We start from the raw sequence: 25,233 nt of genomic DNA, 5'->3' as shown, positions 1-25,233 counted from the left end.
ACAAAACTCTGTAACTGATATTGGAATCCTTTTTATTGATGAGCCAAGTATTAAATTAAACTTATTGTGAAAGTTTTGTATTACACTATTATTATTATTATTATTATTATTATTATTATTATTATTATTATTATTTTTTTTTTTATAGAAATTACCATAAAAATGCCAGCAAGGGTTGAAGGTTAGAGCTGATTAATCCTGCTTTATCTACAGATTTTGTCAGCAATTGAACATGCCTTAAACTTGTAATCAAAGGGTTTTTTTTGTTTTGTTCTCTTTGAAAACCTCAAAACTATGACCAGGTTTCAGCCAGTGTTGTGCAAGCTCTGCAGGCCTGAGTTGACCCTCTTTGCCAGGCATCAGTTTTATAATGTATCTTATTAGCCCGCTCTTATATTTAGGCATAGAAAGACTGATTTAAAAAGTATGTTTGTAAAAAAAAAAAAAAAAAAGAAAAAAAAAAAGACTTAAACATGTTACTTTCACTCTTACAGCTGATATACAGCCACGTTTGTTTACTAGAAGTCATTTATTGCTCCATGTGAATGAGGTGATCCGTGGTCTGTTCATTCTTGCTGGAAAAAAATAAACCCTTCTGTACTCATCTTGTTTCTCCTCACACCAGCAGCAGTGTGTCTGTGTCACAGAAGTAATTTGAGATGTGACTTGGCCACACATACTGTATGGTGATAGTGCATATCCTTTCTTTTTTCTTTTTTCTTTTCTCCCTCGTCTTTTTTCTCGCCTTTATGCTCAGTTAAGTTGATGCATTCATGGCTAGGCAGCAACTTTGTGTAGTTAAAGATGACAAAAAGGTAAACTGTTGCTGGAATCCTCGTAGATGAAATGCTTTCCGATGAGTAAATGACAGTGAATTTCTAGCAAAGTAATTATATTAATAACCAAGAAAGCTGCTGTCTGCCCATATCATGCATCAGCACGAGCTTCATACAGTTGGAGCAAAGCAGAACAACGCCTACTCATTCTTTTTACAGCTGCAAAACAAGTTGGACTGCTGGAGAAATGGCTTTCGTTCATTTGTTGCACGGTTGACCTTGTTGGTTCTTTTAATGCAATGAAGTTGTTGTTGCAGAATGTGCTCGGAAAAAGCCAATGGGCTTCTTATAATTGTGTCCAAGTATGACAGGCTTGTGTTCTCAAATCTTCCATACATCAAAAGGACTTTTTAACCACTCATTAAGCAACATTTTCGTCTGGCATGGGTTTGTTTTGGGTTTTTTCTGTTTAAATCGGTGCACATATTTGTGCAAAATGTCACAATAGTATGTGCAGGCTATTTTCCCCAAAGATGGAAAACAGTGTCTGGTATGGAGACAACTTCAAAGGCTCAGTGAAATTTATCGGCTCCGTTCTGTTTGGTATTCTCATTATAGTTCAGTCACTGATAAGTTTCTGTGAACCTCTGTTTTTTATCTTTTTAGATTGGGTTATTAATCAAAATGACACTGCTATAGGTCAAACTAATAAATGCTGTCTTGTCAAAAAGCTCAGTGTTGCGACGTGCAGTAATCGTAGAGAAGGCCAACATCATGAGAACAGAGACAAATCAGTATTTGTGGAGACACATTCTGACAACATAACTCTTGTTCTCTTTTTTAAAAAAGAAGTCAGACAAAAAAGACAAAGATTGGTGGGGGCGGGAGGAACGAACTGATCAGCAGGAGGCCATCTAAAGTCTTGAGCAAAGAAGTGAACCACCCATATTACCAGAGGTCCTGGGAAATGTAGCAGCAGAGGCCCAGCAGTACTCAGTCATTACTCTGCTCTCCCACAGCGGAGCAATGGGGGCTGGGATGGAGCAGAACCACACACAGGTCACAGGGGCTGTAACTAGAGCCAGATGTGCTGAGGGGACATGAAAACACGTGGACAGGCACCTCTGTAGCTTTTAAATATAAGCATGCTTACACGTACACATACTGAGAGAAGAGGTATTTTAGGAATGCCAGAATTGAAATGGAGAGTACTCTTGGTTTTGTATGATGACGATGATGATGACAGTGGGGAATACCTACAAAATGTTCAGCTAGTGCTTTGACTTAAATGCATGACACATTTTGATGCCTGTTAATGTATAAAACATCACAGGTGGTGCACTGTACTCATCAAAGTGTCATAAACCTATGTGCAGTGTGTGGGTTGTTGCAGAAATCATTTAAGGGAGCTACACTGAATTTTGGGAAGTGAGTTTCAGTTTTGACTTTGATTTTATACATTGAGGAAATAACATGCATATTGACTGAAATGGTCGTTCATTGCATCCATTAAGAAGGTAGTTGGATGGCAGTTTTATTTCATGAGTGAGGTAATAATTCTGTTACCGTAACTTAAAAAAATAAAAATAATAAATAAAACGAATGATCAATACTTAAACGCATTGTTTAAAACAAAGAAAATGTAAGGATAAACTCTACGGTCTTGGTGGTCAGTGGATAACTGCAATCTCACCTTCACTTTTAGCTACGGGAACTTCCCAAATCCTCCCCATTAATGGTTGTCTTTCACTGGGTCAACACCTGAACAAAGGCACAAAAAGCCTCTGACGTATGTTGTGTATGTACAGCATGTACAGTTTTCCCAGAGTAAGACATCAGTGATTTTAATGTCTTTGGTTTATGTTTAAGTAGAGTTCCTACAGAAAATGTAAAGTTAAAGCTTTGAATGTGTGGTCATAAATGTTATCGCTGATGCTGTAAAACTGGGTGGGGAAATGAACACATCACTTCAAGGAAGGAAGCCAATTTTTAGGGGCCGTTAGACTGTGTACTTACCCATCTGCTCCAGTGGCCACGAGATAAGACTGTGGTCGAACTGGGCACCTTCCAGGCGTGAACGTGTGTCACACTGAAAACCAGCATTCTTGCTAAATGTGTTCAAATGAGACTTAATGGAGTTTTAAAACAGTAGAATGCATTATGCAGATGCTGCTTGGTTTCCCTCATGTCAGTGGACGTTTGGGGATGGTTTAAGTGTTACGTTGCCGAGAGGTAAAGTGAGCCACATTGTTTAGCATTGTGTTAGACGGTAACTGATCTGTTTGTGAAAGTTGCTGGTTTTGGCTTTTGATGTCATGTCAGGGGCTCTAAACAAAGGCGCAACGATCTTCTTTGACCTACCTCTCCTCATGTTGTCGAGATACGCACGCAAACTGCCGGGAGGTGGAGCAGTCATTTGCGTTGCAGTTTGAAAAGGTTAAAGGCTTAGATCTGATAAGCCCCTTACAATGAAAACAATGAAGTGAATGTTTAAAAGCCTGTAATAGCCTAATGGAGGCAGCAGCATGGGAGGAATGCAGCATTTGGGTGGAGCTTTATTATAACGACTACGTGCGAACCCCCCCTCCAACCCCACACCTTTGAAACAGGAGTCCTGCTAAAATGCGACACTTTTGAGGTCTTAGATTGTAGTGTAGCAGAGATGCTGGGTTTAGATTTCACATAAGGTGTCATCTTCAGCGATACAGGTAGTGTTGCTTTACAGCAGTGCCAGAGGTAGAGAAATAGGTTTCTGCTCTGAGAGGAGTCTGGTTTTGTGTCACTGGTCACCATGAAAATCAGATTTTGAAAAATGTGATGGTGTCTTTGGCGACGTACATGATGTACAGCACATTTTTGTGGCTGCCAGTACAATTTGTTTGTTTACTGTATTGACGAGAAACATCTTGTTTTTGCCGTCAGTTACATTTCTTTGTCGGCTCGAATGAAACCAGCACGTCAGTACGCTTGCTTTCGTTCGCAGGCCGAGTCAGTCTTGGAAGAATTCTCATCAAAGTACTGTTTGGCACGAACAACCAAACACCTCTCGGTCTCTTTTGTTGCACCTTGAATTAATTTTTCCGAGTTTTTCAGAGCTTCCAATCATGCACCATGGAGTTCCTGGCTTGCAATGTCTTACTCTGAGTAGGCGCTTATTTGTTTTTGAGTGTTTCCAGTAATGTTTTGCTATCATGCCAACTTTGCAGAGATATTTTTTAGATGTGCTGGAGGTAGTGGGTTTTTGTGTGTTGATATCCCTTGGAAAAAAGTGTTTGTCCTTCCAGCGTGTTATATCATCTGTTTTATTGATGTGACGGGCTCATCGGGTCTTTGTTCTCTGGTTTCCATGGAAGTCCTCTCAGCTGGCTAGTTTGAGCTCTGCAGTCGAGTGACACAGACTGTAAAACACAGGGTTTCTTTCTAGGTCATCTATCCATGTTGCAAAGGAAGAGGAATCATCATATCAATGTGCTGTATCAGTTGTTGGTGTGTACGCTCAAGTGTTCATGAATATTTTATTGCTGATGTAAGCTATGCATCAGTGGGTTGCAGCTCCCCCTCCCTCTCCCACCACCTCGTCAGATGTTTGTGAAATTGAATCCCAGGATGCTCGCTATTGATAGGACGCTCGTCTTCTTTATTGTGGATGATGATTTTGCTGACTGAAGACATGCTGGCTAAATTGGATTCTTTTTATGGCTGGTCTTTGGCGGTGGGAGTTTGCTGCCACTGGTTTGTTGGAGAATAATACTTTTATGTACATATCTGGATGTTGGCAGCTGAGGGGGAAGACTGTGTCCCTTTTAATGGTTATGAAAGAGGTCCAAGCTGTAATCTATTTTTCCATTTACATTAAGACGGGACGATCTGGTTCAACTCAAAACTACAATAACAAGATTTTTTTTTCTTTTTTTTCCCCCTGATATTCTCAAGGGCTGCAAACAGTGATTATCATTTTGATCCATAATTCCTTACATAGTGATTCCCACAGATAGACTTGGGCTGGCTTCCCAGTTATGTTAACATCCTCTCAAGTATATTTGGCAAATAATTCTAGCATTTTTGTGATCTTATTTTATTTATTTTTTTCATCTGACCAGCAGAATTACACTCTCTGTTTTAATAGTTTTTAAAGTTATGTTGCTGCAAACCAGCCAGCTCTGGCCATTCCTGTGTTGCTGACCAGTTAACCAGTCACTGCTGATACTATTTAGTGATTATCTCCACAGGGAGATGAACTCCACCTCCATCATGTTGGACTGCATCCTGGGAATGTAGTTCTTGTACGGTTCAGGAGCTGCGCTGTGAGCTTAGAGGGCCAGTCTAACCAGCCAGTTATTAAAATACCTGTTCGAGTATAAGCTTAAAAAATATGTTATTCAGACCGATTGTCTAATTTTGGCAACTTTAGACACATGTGCACAGTTACATATTAGATAAACTGGCATTTAAACGCTAAAATCCTTTCGGTTTCTGTGTATTATATCAGGAAATCTGAACACTTCTGTTGGAAGAGTACTGTAGCAAGACAGAAATTTGAGTAAAGTTGGCAACACGTAATCACAGCATCACAGAACTTCAAACCCCACTTAATCTCAGTGCACCTTAGGCTGTGCGTCGACTAAATCATAGCTGATCCCTTTTTAAAGATGCATGTCGCATTACATTTCTGTGATTTGGAAATTGTGACTGCTACAATACAAGCATGTCTCCCTTAACTAATATAACTGCACAACAGCCCTAGATGCACAACCAATACACGTAAAAGAGCTCTAGACATTATAGCTAAAAAAGGCTCAGAGCTGAATTGGGCTCTCACAACCTAAAAATGTTAGATTCCAGCAGCATTTGGTGCAATACAAAGGAAACGAGTAGCAAAGGAAACTGTGATGACGGTGTTTTGTGACAAGTGTCCATCTGTTTAGATCTGTTTCTGAAAAGCTTCAGCTCAGGGAACAATACAGTGTTTTGGACGGGGTACTCTGATAGCTTTGATAGTTGGTGGGGCTCAGTAGCTTGCTCTCCTTCTCAGGGCAGTTGTCCAGACTACAGTACTTGTTCCCGTCAGCCTGCTCAGTCGCATGCTGCTGTGGGCCAGTGGAGATACTACAGTTCACAGGTTTCCCTCAGAGTCTAGTGCTGCCGTTTCTCAATCTTCCAATGCACAAAGTAAACCAAGAGACCAGCAATTATGGTGCATGGGAAATAGCCGAGTTCTGTGCTGACTCTGAGGCAGCTTTCCCAGCAAGTGGGCTCAGTGTTTAGTCCACAGAAAACTGTCAGCCTCCCACTGCTTTCCAGACCTATAATACTAGCTGTATCATAACCCCCCTCAACAAATGCACACAACACAGCCTGAAGCCTTTTATTATCCTTTTTTTGGCACCAGGTCAGCTCGTTTGTCTATCTTAGTTCTGTTCCACTTTCTTTCTTGTTGTCCCAGCTCACAGTAACTCAGATACTGGTGCAACTTTTGAGGGTTTCAGGAGACATGCCTTCTGTTTTTGCTTAGTCACATATTAGTCAGTGAAGGGAAAACTTCAGGGAGTTATAAATGTGTGTCTCATGGTGGTTTTCTGTTTACCACTGACATATTTCCTTTTAACAAGACATTTATCCTCAGAAATCATATATATGGTATATTATTAATCTTCTTAGATGCTAGGATAGGGCTGGGCACTTTTTATTTATATAATTTTATTAAACCCTTTGCCTTGTCTTATAAACCCAGAGCAGCCCTCATCTTTGTAGTGGTGCACTCATCCCTGTTTCAAAACCCAAACTGACTCAGTGTTTTGCACAGCAAAGATCTGACTTGTTCTTGTGAAATGGACTTAATGGGCAGAAACACCCACTGGTGTCATCTGATTCAAATTCTTGATCCCATGTTCAGTTTTTATTTCTTTTAAAAATTTAGTTTCAGTTGAATTGTAATTAAAGGACATAATCTAAGGCAATTTAAAGTTGTTGTTTTGTTTTTTTTTGTTTTTTTTTTAAAAGTTGGATAAATTGAATCTTTGTCTCAATGTTAATTGATCTTGCACTTTTAAGCGGAGCAGTCTTGTACTGTGGGGAAATGAACCAGATGATGTGGATTAAAAGTCGAAGGAGGGAGGGAATCTCTTAAATAACAGAATGACCATGCTGGGTCTGTTAGTCTGGAGGAAATGGTTGTGGCCAGCTTTCCTGCCATTGTCCTTGCCTCCATGCAGCAGTGTGGTTTGGCCAGCCAGAAGTCTTAATCCAGCAGTTGTGGCAGCTGAACAGTCTGTGTGCTCAGAGCTATTCAAGAGAAAGGAATTTTCCTTTCCATAGAAATATGTGACCCGAAATGCCACCACAGTGCAAAACCTGAGGAAAAATGGTCTATAAAAAGTTTTCGCATTAAGTAATGGGTTAAACTGGTAAGCTATGTCTAATACTCTGGGAAGTCAGCTTACTGACACTTCAATTTTTTTTAATTTTTTTTTTTTTTAATGGCTTCAGCTATGCTGGAAATTGTGAAATTTCCATACTTCATGAATTGAGTCACACTGTTATAAATCATCTGATCCTACGTGTCACGACATCTAATTTACATTGTTTTAGTACTTTCTTTGGGCAAACTTTTTAGTTGCCCCAAGCGCGCGTGTGTGGGTCAACCATCAGTGTGGAGGGACTTTACCAGCAGCCCTGCCTCCGTACTGTACACATTGTTCTTTAATTTAATTCCCCACAGACGTTGCATCCATTGATTTACGTTTTTGAACCAGAGTATTTCTTGTTACATCTGGTTAACTTGTATTTTGATTGTTTACTGAATGGGAGACAGCTGTTGTCCATGTAGCTATTTACACCCCTTTATTTACTGTAACATAACTGATCCCCTTTCAATCAGTTTCATGTTGTGCTCATTTTCCATCATTCTCTGACAGCATGAAGCAAACACAGGTGTTTCTAACATACAGTTCTCCCGGACTTGGTTTAGTATCTGTAGGCAGCGTATGATGTGTAATTACATGTCATTAGTTTTTCTTCTTTTATACCCTTTCTTGCCAGCCAAGCTGTGGAGTACTTGGACGCGTGTGATGGAGCATTGTCCTGCATGAAAATCATGTTTTTCTTGAAGGATGCAGACTTCTTCCTGTACCACTGCTTGAAGAAGGTGTCTTCCAGAAACTGACAGTGGGACTGAGAGTTGAGCTTGACTCCATCCTCAACCCGAAAAGGCCCCACAAGCTCATCTTTGATGATACCAGCCTAAACCAGTACTCCACCTCCACCTTGCTGGCGTCTGAGTCGGACTGGAGCTCTCTGCCCTTTACCAATCCAGCCACGGGCCCATCCATCTTTTCTGAGCCTGTCAAGTCCTTCTTTTGACCCATTTTGCCAAAGGAAAGGAAGTTGCCTAATAATTATGCACACCTGATATAGGGTGTTGATGTCATTAGACCACACCCCTTCTCATTACAGAGATGCACATCACCTAATATGCTTAATTGGTAGTAGGCTTTCGAGCCTATACAGCTTGGAGTAAGACAACATGCATGAAGAGGATGATTTGGACAAAATACTCATTTGCCTAATAATTCTGCACTCCCTGTATTAGCTGTGCCCAGTAAATGTACAATGCTTTAATGGTGATATGTGAGCATTTTGATTCGAATCTGATTAGTGTGCCGATAGTATCCACAGTACGACTCGATGCTGCTTAAGGTCACTGCTAGTATTCGGCGATTGTGTTATGTGCAGCTCTGTTGTTTTCACTCTCACCTGTTGTGAGTGAGATTGAGGAGGAGGTGCAGACAGAGCATGGCTCAGCATCTGTTCACATTAGACGACTTGCAGTAATCCTCCTCCTAAGAGGAAACCGTCCTGCAGGTCCTCCTGAGAACGAAGAAAATTGTAAATTTTGGGTGATTTGTGTGTCCACTACAGAGGACATGAATGAATACGCTGAGGATATTTACCAGTGTGCTCTTTAGACCTGTGTCACACGCGTTGTGGACTTTTCTTATTGCGTTTATTGTGAGTTCTTTTTTTTTGTCCAAGTTGTGATTGCTGAAGAAAAGAACTTTGGCACTGATGGATAAAGTTACCGGGAATTTACTTGCCAGTTGAGTGCGTTGATGTTGGGAAAGACTCACTGACATAACTGACAATACCACAGTTGCAAGAAAACATCCTGAAAGATGTGAAAAGAGCCCCAGAGTACACGGCATCAGTGTTTCCTCTTTTTGCCTTATTGTGGATTGACAGGCATCCCAAGTCTGTAGAAATACTTTGGTAACCTTTTCCAACAGTATGATTCACTGACAGTTTAAAAGCTGGAAGTAGCTTTTGGGGCTGGAAAGTGAAGCCAATGTGGAAATGCCTTAAAGTTGTGTTCTTTTTAAAGGCCCATTGGCTTGTTTCCTCTGTGACCTCTGTAAACAATTTCCTAACAACTTTCTGATCTCAGTCACTAGTTTCAGGTCATATTGAGTACAATAAAGTTTATTTTGGAATTTATAATCCTAAGGGTTAGAAGGCAGGATTGCTCAGGATTTGCTCATCTGTGGTCAGTCGGTTGGTTATTGGCTAAAGATGTGCCAATCATAAGGGTACACTGAAAAGCCACAGTTCCTTTTGACAATGTCAGCTTTCAGTGGTAGGCACTTTACACACATTTTGAGAGACCATATGGTCTGACAGTGAATTTAAGTGAGCAAGTAAATTATTCTTATAATTGCTTTTGGTCATTCATCTTGCACACACAGTTCTCTCTACTCAGTGTTGTGTTACTTAAACTGTATTGATGTTTGGCTTGACTTTGATGTTTCCTGTGCCAGGATTACACACAATATGCAAGGCAGTACACAGGCTTAATGTCTGTGCACTCTCCACTCTATGGAACGAGTGCGTAATTGATATTATTTTTAAGCCACACCAAGTGCATCTTTATTTGACAGGGAGCTGAAATAAAGGCAGCCATGTCATATGAGTTTAATGATTCTTGACAAGGCAGTGACTGCTTTTCATTCTCATAATGTGGACACGAGTTGTTTTGCTCCATGGTGCTGTCTACTATGAATAATTCTGTTTTGTAAGTTCATTCAACATATCTTCCCTCGACTGCTGAATTATTTGGTTGGAAGAGTGTATTTGTTCATACTGCCTAGGGTAAGGAAATTATGAATAATTTTGTTGATTGACATTCACCCACATAAATGAACACATCAGTTTCATATTTGAGGAACAAAGAGGTGCAGCACGTATGGCAACAGCGGCGACTGCAGCAGGGCACAGCTGTGATTTCTATGTTGATGTGCTTTCCTACGATGATGATGATGATGATGGTTCATCATCAGCCATGGTGGCCCAGTTTCTCTGACAATCTGCTTGGAACTGATTTCACTTCTACTTTATTGCTGTTGACAGTATTTTCACTCGGGCTTATCGTAAATAAGACTACCGTGCTAATCATCATTTGCTCATTACACCCAGCGTGTGCGTAGTACTCCGCTTAGTCTTCTGATTTATTCGCTTATCAGCTCAGCTTCTATGTTGCTAACCGAAACGTGAAGGTCACCTGTGGAGTTTTTGTTCAACTTTTCTTTTTTTTTTTTTTAAGTTTTATTAAACAGCTTATCTGCCAGCTAAGTTTATTTTTGCCTTCTTGCCACCTATTGATCAGCAAGAAATTGTGTAATGATGGGCAGGATTGTCTGTTGTGTCGCATCAAGACTTCTCCTCCCCATAAACTGGACCAGTGCTCAGATGCTCGGGCTACAACTATGTCGGCTGCTTGGAGGTAACATCCCATTTTAAAGACTTGCAAATTCCTCATAATGAGGTTGGAGGGATGCTGCCGGTATAATCTCCTGGGTTTATAGCTGGAAAAGCCTGGCTCATATCCCTTTGGGTGCCCACACATTTTTACTTTCACTTCTACTCGTTGTTAGAGCTTGACCAGTTTAACTGCAGACTGATATTATCAGCCAATATTGGGTGTTTGGCAATATATCATGTTGGCATTTATAATGGACAGTAGATTAAAACTAGAAAAATTTGCATTTCCTGCGAAAATGCTGTGTGGATGCCTTAACGCTGAAGATGTCTGCTGAAAAAAGCTGAAAAAGTATGAAGTTGAAAAAAAATGTTGCCCTGAGCAGGATTCGAACCTGGCCCTTCTGGTCTCAAGGCAGCTACTCATCTCACAGCACCAACCTCATTCTCACAAAGAAGAGGTGGAGAGACTGACAATTTTGCTGAAATGAGCAGAAGCTGCTGAGAATTGTGCTGATAAGAGGTGAAACTGCTGAAAATTTTGCAGAAGAGGTGAATAAGCAGAATTTGGGCAGAAAAGAGGTGAAAATTCTGCTGAAAAGAGTTGAATGAGCAGAATTCTGCTGAAAAGAGGTTTTTGCTGAAAACAGCTGAAAAAGCTGGTATTTGTGCTGAAAAGTGGTGAAAAAGCTGAAATTTGTGTTGAAAAGAGTTAAAAAAAAAGTCTAACTGTTAACTGAAAGAAATGTTGACATAAGCGGGATTTGAACCCGGGCCTCCCAGTCTGAGAACGGATGCTCATCTCACTACGGCATCCACACAATAAGTAAAGAGAAGATGTGGAGGGTGTTGGCTTTCAACAGTGTTATGAGTGTTTAGAGCACCACAACAGAAGCCAACTTGGCCAGAGTAAATAACGTAACAAATGTTAGGGAATCTGTTTCATGCATCTAAAAGGGGAAAAAATAATGGCTAATATATCATCGGGTTACTAGATTTTTAAATCTGCAGTCTGTAAGTTTACTGATTAGCTGTAGCAGTAAAGACAACTTGGTAAGGTTTAGGAAGTACATACAACTTTGTGTAGGGCAGCATGGTGGTTAGCACTGTTCCCTCAAAAAAGAAGGTCCTGTGTTAACATTCACTCTCTGGCCTTTGTGTGGAGTTTGCATAATTTCTCTGGGTACTCTGCCTTCCTCCCATAGTCCAAAAACATGCAGTTAGTCAGGTTAGGGTAATTGGTGAATCTAAAATTGCCCATAGGTGTGAATGAAAGTATGAATGGTGCTGTCAAGGTAGGCCTGGTGACCTGTCAAGTAGGGGTGGGGGAAAAAAAATCCATACTGTGTAGTATCGTGATATTTTGTTTGCTAATAATGTATCGATACAAGGACAGCAGAAATCGATATTTTGTTACCAAAAAAGTTTTTGTGGAATGGAACATGATCAGCTCCTTTTTCTGAGCAAGAATCCTGACATTCCTTCACTGTCCAAATGTGTTTAACTTGTTTTTTGGCAGCAATAAACATGACAGTTTACTTATTTTAATTTAAGACATGTTTTATTTTAATTAAGTTTAAAACTTTTTTATTTAATGTAGAATTATATTTTGTTTTAATTTACTTTCAAATTCTTCAGTTGCTGAAGGGGCTGCATAGTTTTCATAAATTGCATAGTTCAGAATAGCTATAATTGTACCAGATGGTTGCATTCAGTTAAGTTGGACTAGACTGTAATACAAACCGTTCAGTTTGTCAACAATAAAACTGACTGAAATGAGAGAAAGACTGAGTGTGAGACTTTGATATTAGATAAAATGAATATTGATAAAGTTTACCTTTATGTACAGAATCTGAATATCGCAAAATATTTTTAAAAATTGCAATAATATCGTATCGTGGGATGTATGGTGATTCCCACCTCTACTGTCAAGGTATAGGCTCTTGCTTGAAGTTGAAGAAAACTGATGAATATACAATTCTTGGGGTATTAAAAAGATTTCGGATCAACCCATTACCAAGTGTGACTTCTTGTGTATAAAAGTCACCTGTTTTGACACAATGATGCCCCAAGGATAGGAATGGTGAGGTGACTGAGAACGCTAAAACCCTGTCCTTGTTGCACATCATTTTTGGAGGTAACACTCTAATCCACGGGTCTCGAACTCCAGTCCTCGAGGGCCGCTGTCCTGAAGCTTTTCCATGTGTCCCTGTTGCAACACGCCTGAGTAAAATGAGTAAAATTAGCAAGAGTATAGAACTTGACTGCATGCTGAAGTGGCAACCCCTAACCCTATTCAAGTAAATTTAAGTTAATGTAAGTGTTTGGAAAAATATACTTCTAAAAGTACTTTTATTGCACCATGTTCATTCACTCATGAGCTGCTGTAACATGAATCCAGTGGCTGAATCACCACCTCAGCATGCAGTCACATTCTATAGAGTCTTGCTAATGACCTACTAAGTGTATTCAGGCGTGTTGCAACAGGGACACATGGAAAAGCTTCAGGACAGCGGCCCTCGAGGACTGGAGTTCGAGACCCCTGCTCTAATCTGTTTACAAGTGAGTAAATTTAATTGGGAATCTACATTTTTCTTGTTTCTATGTCCCTTCTGATCTATAAACCTTTTAATGGATGTCATCCAACTCACCTTTGGATATTGAATCGATGGGGATGTTTGTGTCGTATGCTGTGATGTGACAGATTTGTTCTTTGCAAACTGGAAGATGCACAATAAAGTTGACTGGATGTGACTTAGGTTATGCTTATACTTAACTATTCTAACTAGATGTGGGGGGGGAACAAATCTTCTTTGAAAGTCAAATCTCAGAAGTCGATGCGTTGAACTGTGATTATTAATCTTCTTTTGAATGTATTTGAATATAAAAGACATCCCAAAAATTCCTTAGAAGAGCCAGCCAGCCATTATCCGCTACATAAAACCTAAGTGTAAAATGCTTTCCCTGTACTATCTACTTTAAAGATGACTGAGATATTCGGGGAAATGATCCTTTACTTACAGGATGTCCTTTGGTTTCTTACAGCAGATAAATATCAAAAGTGCTTTCAGAAATGGTCCGTGGCTTTTTCCTGGTACCGTTCAGTTGCGATGCAGTTCATTTATGGGAAACTTTGATATCAGTGCAGAGCTTAAGATTTTTTTTTTTTTCTTTTTAAATCTCTTGCAGATAGCTAGAAAGTGGGTGTGCCTGTAATATGCATTTATGCACTGCTGCTGATGAGCCTCACTATGTGTGTGTGTGTTTTGGCACATATGTGTGAGTAGTCGCCGGAACACTTTGTGGCACCATCAATTTCTTGCCTATTGCTGCACGTTTATCTGTGAAATTGATGTTGAAATAAATTTAAGCTAAAGGGATGAAAGATGTGAGTGCATGTGTGTAGTGGCCCATAAGGCACCAGGTGCCCATTACTGATGAGGAAGACTTTCCCCCCAAATTAGCACCTTTACTGTAACATCATAAAAGCACAAAGCCCCAGCGTGTAGTCTTTCCTCAAGCAAGACAATGGCAGTACAGATAAGTAATGACTGATGAGACGGCTATTCAGCCTGAAATATGTGCTCAACATTATTATTTATTTATTTTTTTAAATCATGAATGTTTGCAAAGCATGCCATATCAAATGCACAGCGGTTGTGTCTAGTTTGGGTGATGTTTTGAAAAGCCCTGCTGCACTTAAAAATAACACCACATTACTTGTGGATGAATTCCAGTGTGCATAATCCCTTTCCTTACTCACCTAGGCTGTTCTTATTTTGACAAACCAAATACTTTATCACCTTCCCTTGCCCTTCTCGCCCCCTTAAAAGATACCAGATTGTCAAAACTGAATCTCAGTCTCCATGGAAGCAGCAGTAACAAACAGGCTTTAAGGGCTTCCCCCGTTCAAAATGTGTGCTGCGTCTTGTTTTGCGAGCTTTCACCCGACTTCCCATATGGCGCATTGAGAAGTACTGAGTCAGTGACTGTTGTGGAATAACAGGGCGATCTCACACATGGACTAATGCATACAGCCTCGGGCCTTGGCAGCAGTATTTAATGCCAACACTGTGTAGCAGGATGTACTGGAATAAACAAACAAATAATGATTAAGGGTATTCTGGGTGAATAATTTACTTGTTGTTCACACAATAGAGTCCAGACTAGTCAAAGATAACAGAACACTCAGAAAATGGTCAAAATGAGCCCAGTCTAATGAACAGTGTTAAATATTGTTCTTAGAAAGTCTGAGAGGAGCAACTCTTGAAGCTCTTTTCTGAGCTGATGAACACAATGACTGAGTTTGCCTCAGAAGTTAGCTGTTAGAGAGAGATGATCCTCTAACCTTAGAAAAACTGGAAAATATTTTAATGGTCGTCAACCCATGTCTTTACACACACACACACACACACACACACACACACACACACACACACACACACACACACACACACTTACTTAGGTAAGAGTGTGTGTGTGTGTGTATGTATATATATATATATATATATATATATATATATATATATATATATATATATACATACATACATACATACATACATACATACATACATACATACACACACACACACACACACACACACACACACACACACACACACACACACACACACACACACACACACACACACACACACACACACAGAGAGGTGTCAGAACTCCTCATTAAGAGTACAGAGGTGGTCTTCAAAGCCCTAGAGTTTCCATATTGTGCTAAGGCCATCAAAAATAGCCAAGAAATGTTCTAACTTAAGGCAGTTTTCATTAAAGAAATGGCCTTCACCTCACAATTTCCCTCAAAGTCACTCTTAAAATGCAGCTGCTGTGCACCTTGGGGAGACCCTCATGACACTCCTTTAAATTGAAGTGCAGAGGGCTCAGCTACCTGTGGTGGTGTGGTAGGTGCAGAGACTAAAATGCTCAGTCCTCTGTGGAGGGAGAGGACAGTGATGGAAATGTTTTAGATGGAAATTAAGAGAGTGCAGCTTCCTCACATGGCCCCAGCGGTCCATCAGTGGTGGTTGGGGGAGAGCCTGTTTGGTATTACTGTCTTGCAGGAGTGCTCTATCTTTGCTCCGTGAGTTAAAAGGGGAGATAGAATTAGACTGCAGAATTAAATCTTATTAGCCCCTGTCCCACTGGCAATCACCTTTTGCACCATCTTCAGTGAGTGTGTGAGAGAGTCTGTGTGTGTGAGCAAGGAAGAGGGGAAGGTGGGAAGAAATTCAACAAGTTATTACTGACATTATATTTGAAATGAGCACAGAGGTAGGTGTGTGTGTGTGTGTGTGTGTGTGCGCGCGCATCCTTGTGGTCTTAGAATTTACAATCCAAGTGCTACTTTGCTAGTTTAGATGCACTGTTAACTTCAGATTCAACTGTTAACTTCAGATTCAGTTGTTAAACTCCCCGTAAAGAACATCACCTCTGCATGTACATCATAAACTGACCTTAAAATAGGGAAATAAAAATAAAACAGAAACCAGGTGATGAGACCTACATTTCAGCCTAATCGTTTAATTCAGTGCGGTAATCTGACTCATTGCAGAATTAATATCAGCGCTCATGGTTATTCATCAGTGCATATTAATGGCATCCAATCCAAGATATATATTTTTTTGCACCCTGCTTTCATGTCTCCTTATATAATAGCTTTTATTCCAGCACTCCTGACAGGGGGCCTTTGGGGCTGAGAAGCAAACTACCTGCCAGTGAATTCATGGTGCATCTTCTGTTCTTCTCAGCACTGTCAGATTTGACTTTGTTCAGTGTTAAGGGGGGAAGAGAATCTTCATGAATGTGAAATGGTGTGACCTTTTTGAGAGCTGGGAAAACCCCCCAAAACATTTCACCCCATCATGCGGATTATTTTCTCCATTTCCTAAAAAGTGTACATTTGCTGCATGTAGAGTGCTATCAAGAATGTTTCAGGTAACCCAGACAAACCGCTACAACCATGTTGGGGCATTTTTCATACTGCATTAGAACATGGCCAGTTATCATATGAAAATGTTGCTGTTTCATAAGACTAGATAATTTTGCAAAAAATGAAGGGGGAAAAAAATGGAAACGCATTTGTTTCCACAGTAATGACCATATGCAGTTTGTCATGTGGTTTGGCTCTGCTGCTTGCACAGAGTATTGTTTACTGTGGTAGGGAGCGTCGGGCACAATGAGCTTTATATATTCAAAAACAAGGCAAGCAGGATGGTGTGATTTATGCAGAGCTGCTTGTATACCTGTACAGCACAGCCTGCAAAGCGGCTCTCTACCAACTGCCTTATAACTGTGTTAATATGACTGTCACAACCAAATTATTTTGAAATAAGTGGCAATATCATTGAACTGCCGCTACATATATCGTCACAAACAACCAACTGTTAAGCTTAGCTGAACATTAACAAGTTATACAGCAATGTAGTAGCAGGAAAGAAATTTTGTTGTAATGATCCATTCTTTATAGCTGTAGTTCTTCAAAGAAACTGTAATACACAAGGCTGCACAGATGTCAAAATGTTTGAGGGACGAGGAAGGTATCAACAGAACCAGTTACTTCCTGTTTTGGCAGCAGTGTTGTTGCTCACTGTTTTAGCACTGCAACCGGAATAAATGCTGTGTATCGCCTTTTGTCTTTCATGAACTTCGCAACCTTGAGCTCCAGTCTCTAAGTAATTATTTAGCCAGAATGCCACAACAGTGTATTTACACAATAACAGGATTATTATTTGTTTCTGCATAGAGATTTTGCAGACACCAATAAAGGTTTTAGTAAGAGGAAAATCACCACCGTTCTAAAACCAAAAGATTAAACCTGTTTTGTTCAGTATGATTTTGTTCACTCAAACCTACTTTTAATTTTTATTTGTGAAATAGACCGAAATAACCGCAAAAGATAGAAGTTTGCTGGAAAAGGGGGGCAAAATAGGAAGAACCCCGAAGCGCAAAATGACTCCCTGGTATCTTTTTGGTTTTAAAGAGCATCATTTTCTCCATTTAAACTGTTTTGGTCAGTTTTCTGTACTTTTTTTTTTTTTTTTTTTTTTTTTTTTTTAATACAGATTGAAAGCTCAGATTAGATTTGGTATTCCCTCGCAGTGTCAGAAGCAATCATACACTCTGCTCTCCCACTGATAGAATTGCCTCCCTTGTGATAAAAGCCTGCTTCCTCTCTGTCCCTCTCCAATTTCCTCCATCTCTGTATAGATGTCTTTCCTTTCCAGACACCCCCAGCCCCAATGCTCCCACCTCATCACACACGCACGCACGCACGCACGCACGCACGCACGCACGCACGCACGCACGCACGCACGCACACCAGTGATGGATACAGTCCACTAATGAGGAAGAGCTCATCAAGGCATCTGCATGAGAGTTGTTGATGGGTTTAAAGAGATTATCTCTCAACTGTTAATACAAATCTAATGGGGCAATCTTTGATTTCCAGCAGGCTGATCATGAAAAGTAGTTTGTTTCCCAGCTGTAAGAGAGAGTGCACAATTGTCATTAGAGGTTCATCATGTTAGAAGTTCTACGAGCATAATCACACATGTGCCTTATTTTTATTTATTTTTTTTAACATTATAGATATTTATTTCAGTATAGTTCTTTCAGTTAACAAGAAGGGACGTTTTCACATCAGCCAAGTTTTTCGATTAGTAATTTAGCATGTTTGCACTCTTCTAATTGAATCTTTTGTCCAGATTGAGGGAATTCTTTGCTCTGTTATTAACAATTAAAAGGATCAATGCAAGACGACTGCTCGAGTTAGACTATCACTTTATGCCTGCTTGGGACATTGTATTGCATTAGTGAACTGCTTTAAAAAAAAGTGTGCATGTATATATGCACTGTAGCTGCCTGGGAGGTGTTTACAGCAAAATAAATTAGACGTAATTTTAAATATTAATGAAAGTAAAATGTTACTGGGAGAGTAATGAACAATATTACAGTGCCACCACTGCTATCAGAATGAATACAAAAAAATGGGCTGTTGGACAAACGCGGATTTATTTTAGTCTGAATCATCTGCCGTGGATGATTCATATCTTGCACTTGCCTTTACCTTTGTGTTTCTTGTGAATACTGCTGGTTGTACATCAAAACCTTCAGTAGATGAATTTCCCAGTTCAGGAAATGGTGACGCGTGCATACTTCACTCTTTTTCTAAAGCACAATGAATATCAAGACCTTCACATATATATAGCTTTTTAAACATCTTATCTGTGACAGTTAAATCCCAGATACATTTTTGCACACATGTCCCAAGACAGCTGAGGAATTAATTCTTCAACCATCTCTGGGTATATTGTTGTATCATTGTAGGGTCTTTTCCCCACAGTGCAAAGTGCCTTGTAATTTGGTGCTGTATAAATCAAATTGAATTGAACAATGCTAAAGTGGTCCTGTGGTTGGCAATGTTTCCTCACAGCAGGAAGGTCTTGGGTTCGAACTCAACAACTCATCGCATCAAAAACCATGCTATGGCAATGCTGCCTATCTGGACCCACAAAGCTCTTTTAAAAAGTCTGAATTATTTTTACTTGGTGGTTAAATAAAGGTTAATAATTGAAGGTATTTTTTTGCGGTCAGCCATCATCCAATGAACCTTGTTTCATTTCTGAGAATATTTTCATGAATGCGTATCTCAGACATTTTCCCTACAGCACCTGCTGGTTGTAGTTGTGCTCAGGATGAGCTAATTTTTAGCGTGTTATCTGACTTCATCCTGAGGACAGCTTTCAGTGTCTCACAGTAAGTCTTCAGTATTCAGCCAGAACATTCTGGCATTTTTTTTTTTTTTTCTCCTTTCACTTTTTCAGACATTTGTTTTTAATGTGTGACCATGGAGACACTCGAGGAAACAATGTGATTCACAAATGGGGCTAAATACCTAAAGGTGTGTGTGTGTGTGTGTGTGTGTGTGTGTGTGTGTGTGTGTGTATACATACACATATATATCTCCATATATCATAACACGATTGCACAGATGGATTGGATTTCTACTGCTCAGATGTATTGGCTTTTCTATAATTGATTATGTTAGTCTGTACAAACTCAGTGCAGCTGGGACTTGGGGTGTTAGAGCAGCTGTGTATGTGTCTTGTCCTGCGCTTCTGACTTTACCTTCACAGCACCATAAAGACACTGCAAGGAGTTAGTCATCTGAGAACAGCATGCATCGACCCGTGAGCTACCAGCCCTGCAGCACTCCTGCAATGACACTGTAAACTTTTTACACGCTCATCCTCTCTATAAAGTTGAGGTTGTGCTGCAGTGGCCGAGATGCTGAGTCCGTCATTTCTGCAGGGACTCAATAAGAAAGGAGCATATAATGAGCTAATATTTCTTTGTTTTTTATTAAGTAATTTAGAAGGCAAACAATAGTTGCCTCTTTTGTTTTATTGCATTGTTATTATAGAGGCTTGCCATAAATTTAAGGTGCGAGAATCAGTATTTTATTTGACTGCATCAGTGTAAATATTATTTATTTTAGTCAATAAAAAAATTGGCATTTACTGTGTAGTCAATGGTTAACAAGAAGTAAAAATGTGACGAGGATTTCAAGTATTGCATTACATTACTGAACAGAATCTGCCAACATCCACCTGCTGTGTTGCCAGCAGGTGGATGTAGGTGTTTGGGTTCATCAGAGGTCCCCAACTAGCCAACAAAAGCCAAGTGGCAGACCCCTGAGAAGGTTAATCATCTGCTAAAGGAGGGCATCCTGACCTTTGTTTTGCACATTAACCCATCCAGACACATAATACAAAATGAGCTTAATCATTAAATCATTAGCACTTAAACTTAGGCTCTCTTAACTCTGTGGGTCATTTTCTTTTCTTTCAAGTGTAGATATTGAAACTGCCTATATCAGCCTGTCCTCTGTACAGAAATGTCAATTCTGTATTTAATCCATTTTCTTTTTTTTGTTCAACATTAAATGAGCTAATCAGAGTTCTTCAAAACAGTTTGTGTAGACTGAATGGTCGACTGTGCCAAGAATTATAATCTCTGTTTACAGTATAAACAGAGCTGAGGAATGAGGGCGGTAGCTTGTTGAGAATGGATTGGTTGTTGATAAATAAGGTAGCTTGCTTTTACCTTGTAAGGCTTCATATGTTTAACAGTTTGTTCCAGTTTGTATTATATTAATTTAGACATTTTTTGTTTGTCAAATTACCCACTGCTTAATTTACAGCTCTTCAACAGAAAACAAAAAATGTTAAATTGAAGTTTGAAGCAAGTGTTGTTGTTTTTTTGTTTGTTTGTTTGTTTTTGTTTTTTTGAGTAATTTTCTTTAACTTGTGCAAAATGTTTGCTGTCTGCATTTAGATCCTCATAGGATGGGTTAAAACTGGAGGCAGTTTATGCAAACACAGAGCACATACAAATCTTATACAAAACAGCCTTGTTGTGGCTAGGTTTCAAAACACTGTTCTTCCTGTGGGGCAACAGTGCCATTGAGCCACTGTGGTGATGATTTAGCTTGCGTTCTTATTAAGTAAATGCATAGCATAGTTGCCAAATAAAACTAAAGGTTAATGAGTAACTAGAGACGCCGTGTGCTAGGAAAATAATTAAGGGGGCAAACAATGAGGAGAGAACATGTAATGACTAAATGCGGTTTGGCAGAAACATAGACCAGCTGTGAAAGCCCATTTTCAGGTGTGTGCGGGGAGCTCGGGTTGGTCTGTCTACTCTGTTGTTGTCTTTATTTTATTTCATTTATTTTTTTTTTTTTTAAGAAACAGTTTGTTATATCCAGCTGCCACTGTGGCCATCTGTGCCCTGTTCTGCCCATTCACCGCAGCGAGTAATTGGACTTCAGCCTCATTAAATAAACAAGTTGCTGAACTATTTTAGGATGATTACTTGTCCTATGAAAGTCTAATTTTTTTTCAATTTATCTCTGCTCACTGATGCACGAGCAAAATATGGTAATGTCCTACATTGTGTCCATAGTTGAACCACAATGATGGCTCCCCCTTGAATGGGATTTTCAAAAATCCACAGGCTCGATGTTCACAGCATCCGAAACTGTTTGCTATCGTCTTATTGCAGCCCCAAACCTCTTTCCCAATTTGTCTCCAGACATTGTTTGGCTCTTTGTAAAACATAATTGTGTCAACAGCCTCTGGAGATGAGATACCAAACCTTTCAATAAGTGCTTTGCCCAAAAGGTAAATTTGGCAGCTGAGGAGGGAGCCAACGTGCAAACAAAGCAGCAGACAGTAATTTTCCACTGTCTGTTACTATGCATATTAATGAGGTTGATGGATTAATGCCTCACTTTAGTAACAGGCCACTAGGTGAGCACTGGTTAAGTCTGTTGTGCTCCAGCGGTGCCCAGCTTATCGCATCAGAAGTTGTGGACCAGATCAGTTTTCCACGTGAGTGTCTTTGCTGTAAATGGCCCTTTCTCTCTCAGTGGAAAGCAGTTAAAACCCCACAGAAACAGTGTGATCCTGAGATAAATTGTTAAACACAAGCTCTTAAGATTTGTTGCTGATTGCCTGATGATGATGATTAAGCTGCAGGGTAGACATTTAACAGGACTGGAATGGATTTCCTTTGGTTAAGTGTGGGTGAGTGTATGTGTGCGCATACATTTGTAACAGTTGAGATGTTTTCAGGGGAATTGACCTTTTTGTCCCTGCTCGAGTATGTGTGTGCATGCAAGGTGTTTTTGTCCAAAAACTAATCACAGGCCAGATTGGCGTTCTTTTGTTTTTCCTTTTTTTGTAGGGAGGTTGGCATAACTTTGCAAATTTCCTAAAAATCTGATGACAAGATGCCTTAAAGTGAAATAATTATGACCTATGGAAATAAAAATTTCAGACACATATATTTAATTAAAAGGTTTCCCAAGTTGGATAACAGTGACTTTTTCTTTTGTTTTGTTTTTAACCTTGTTTATCTTCTTTGACAATCATTGCAATGAGTTTCAATTATTCCATTCAGCCAGTCTTTTCACTGATGTTGGTGTTATTTAAGGTTGCTTAATGAATCCTGCCACTCTTTGCCCATGTCTTTGATCAGTGTCCAGCCTCCCAGGCTCTTATCTTGGCAAACACAATGGACACGCTACCTGCTTTCATTCTTTTATTCAGAAAAGGGTTGGTTGGCTCGGCTAATGCCTTTTGGTTGTCAGTGTTCTCTCCCCTTTTATATCCAGACTTGTTCTTTAATGATTTTTGCACACAGAGACTTGTGGTTTTGGTAGTCCCACCTCTGAGCTAAATATCACTGTAAAGTGTGTCCTCCCTCTCGCTTATTGCCTCCCTATTGTCCTTTGGTTTTTGTGTGCAGGAGCTTTTTGTGTCAGCCAGGCTGAATTGGCCTGTTTACTGTGATTAAATGGGAGCAGAGGAGGTTGGTAGGCTGAGCCGTATCTGTTTTAGAGTTGAGGAGTGTTGCACTACCTTAGCTCAACACCAATCTCTACTGGGACACACAACACACACAAAAAAATGTGTAAGTATGTTTTAGTTAACGGTTCAGAATATAAAGAAGCCGAATGAGAACCAAAAGCAGGACTCCAGCAGAATGAGCAGTTGAACTGAATTTGTTGTACAGTACCATTGCCAGGATGAGCATGAGGAAGGAAACTGCTTAAGGTGGAGCGAGCAGGAAGGAGAGCGTAGCTGGCACTTGAGCTTATGAGTGGATGTGGAAGAGGGGGCAGGGCTGGCAGGCTTGGTAGCACAAGAAAAAAACTGAACTAGAAGCTGTCCGTTGTATTTGGAACACATTGGCTAACTGCACAATGTGTGAGATAATCGAGTGAAGAGCCGGAATGTATCCAGCCGGAGGTTGATTAGTGGATCAGTGCAAGAGTGTGCAAGTGGCAGCTGGAGAGAAATCACACAAATGCCGAGCGGGAACAAGCAGGGAAACTGAGGAGAAACATAAGGAAGGGGAAAATCAGCTGCTACTCAATACATTTTTTGATTGTTTGATTAGTTGGAACATAAATGGGTATTTTTTTTCCTCCAAAACTCATTGGTAATTTTTGCTCTAACTGATGAGTACATTTGCTTTAATAATTGATCAGAAAGTCAAAACACCAGTAGAGAACTAGTACAAAAGCAAGCTAAACCTCCCCCTTGAGTCAGTTTCTTTTTATTGAAAGATGATTTAAATTGGTAATGGACTATAAAATTGGATTCAGTGTCAATTAATTTATTTTTGGGATGTGTAGATTCTCACCATTAATTCATTTAGTTAGTTTATTTAGTCATCACTCATTAGACTGTATCAACAGTCCATGTAGCGCGCAGTGACTAACGGGCTCAGGCAGACACATTGATTATATATGGTTGTTCTCCACTCCTAATTAAGGCTACCCATCAACATTTTTAACACTCAAAACTGGCTTTGGAAATCCTAAACTAAACTTTAAAAAAAAAAAAAAGCTTAATTACAGGCACCGCCTCATTACCACCACCCGAGAACATTTTACTTTCATTACTAAATATAGCCCTTTTTAAAAAATGTTTAATTGCATTGTTTCTATAACATACTGAATCGTTTCATAATGCGGGGCTTTGAAAACAAGGATCAGTGTGATAATGGGTTATTATAGTGTTTTTTTTTTTTTTTTCTTCTTTTCTTTCTTTTTTTTTTTTTTAAATATATACCTTTTTTAAAAAAATAAAGTAAAACAAAGCCACCATGTTTCTTTCCCTCTGAAACTGCTCTGCTGTGATGTGAAGTGTTTTTCATTTGCTTAGACAACTTGTTCTCCCAAGTGTGCTGCTGCTCAATATTAATAACCTAGGTTCATACTGTATTAATGGACTGATTACAGAGGAATATGGGTCACGTATAGGATTTCCCAATGAGTAATGTGTAAGTCAAGTTTGTGGTACCATGAGTGGGGTGCGGTAGGTTTACACAAACAATGCGAGTACATCGTGTCATGCATTGCTGGCAGCCCATTAGCCTAATTAGGTGCTGCAAAATGTGGAGAGAAATGGTTGCAAAGATGGGAGAGATAAGCCAGGCCAAAATGGGTTTATAGATGGACTGTAGTAAATAGAAACATGTATTTTTTTTTTTTTTTTTTTTAAATCATCTGTTATGTTGCATTTTTCTTTAAGAATTTTATGTAACCATGTGTACTCTTTATATGAGCATATGTTTATATTTATGAAATATTTCTATAACTGGTCTGAAGGTCATACCAATACCTGTGTATTTTATAAATTAACTGCCAGCTGCGTGTTGCCTGACTTTGCACTGGCTCTGTACACACAGTTGTGATCTTCCTGAAAATATTGATTTATTGGTCGAGAATATGAAAGGATAGAGACTACAGTGATTTCATACTTTATTGAACCTATTATCATATGAAGAGCTGTTATCAGACTACAGAGAGACTTAAATGGCTCTGATGTGATAATGGATCATATCTCCTCATCTCTGCAGGTATTTGGCGATTATTATCACTTTCGGCATCGCACAGTGGTGAAGAGATCACTGTCGGATCACAGGGGGACGCACGTCCGTCTACTAAACGATCCCAAGGTAAGACATTTGTTTTTGGTGCTAAAGTCATGCATGCAAAGGAAGTCTGTTGGTTTCTAATGTAATGGTGACTGACTAGGTGTGAAGTGTTGAAACTGCTGCTTTATGCTAGAGCGCTCTTTGTGTGATGGATTTTTGCAGTGTTGGGGTTTATTTT

General features: G+C 39.6%; 1 protein-coding gene across 4 annotated transcripts in view; it reads left to right on the top strand.

The window, feature by feature from the left end:
* Positions 1 to 25,233, top strand: part of furina (furin (paired basic amino acid cleaving enzyme) a) — an 83,156-nt gene that overhangs the window by 16,770 nt on the left and 41,153 nt on the right. For all 4 annotated transcript variants that reach the window (XM_086286401.1, XM_086286416.1, XM_086286409.1 and 1 more), the window contains exon 3: positions 24,978 to 25,076. In XM_086286401.1, the coding sequence (XP_086142527.1) occupies positions 24,978 to 25,076 (99 nt within the window). The remainder of the gene's footprint in view (positions 1 to 24,977; positions 25,077 to 25,233) is intronic.

The sequence above is a fragment of the Aulonocara sp. 'chitande type north' Nkhata Bay genome, linkage group LG1, assembly GCF_057382095.1.
Source record: "Aulonocara sp. 'chitande type north' Nkhata Bay isolate Kocher_YH1m ecotype deep benthic linkage group LG1, A_spYH_male_GT1.1, whole genome shotgun sequence".
In the NCBI taxonomy this organism is placed as follows: Eukaryota; Metazoa; Chordata; class Actinopteri; order Cichliformes; family Cichlidae; genus Aulonocara; species Aulonocara sp. 'chitande type north' Nkhata Bay.
This window is presented reverse-complemented; position numbering and strand designations above follow the sequence as displayed.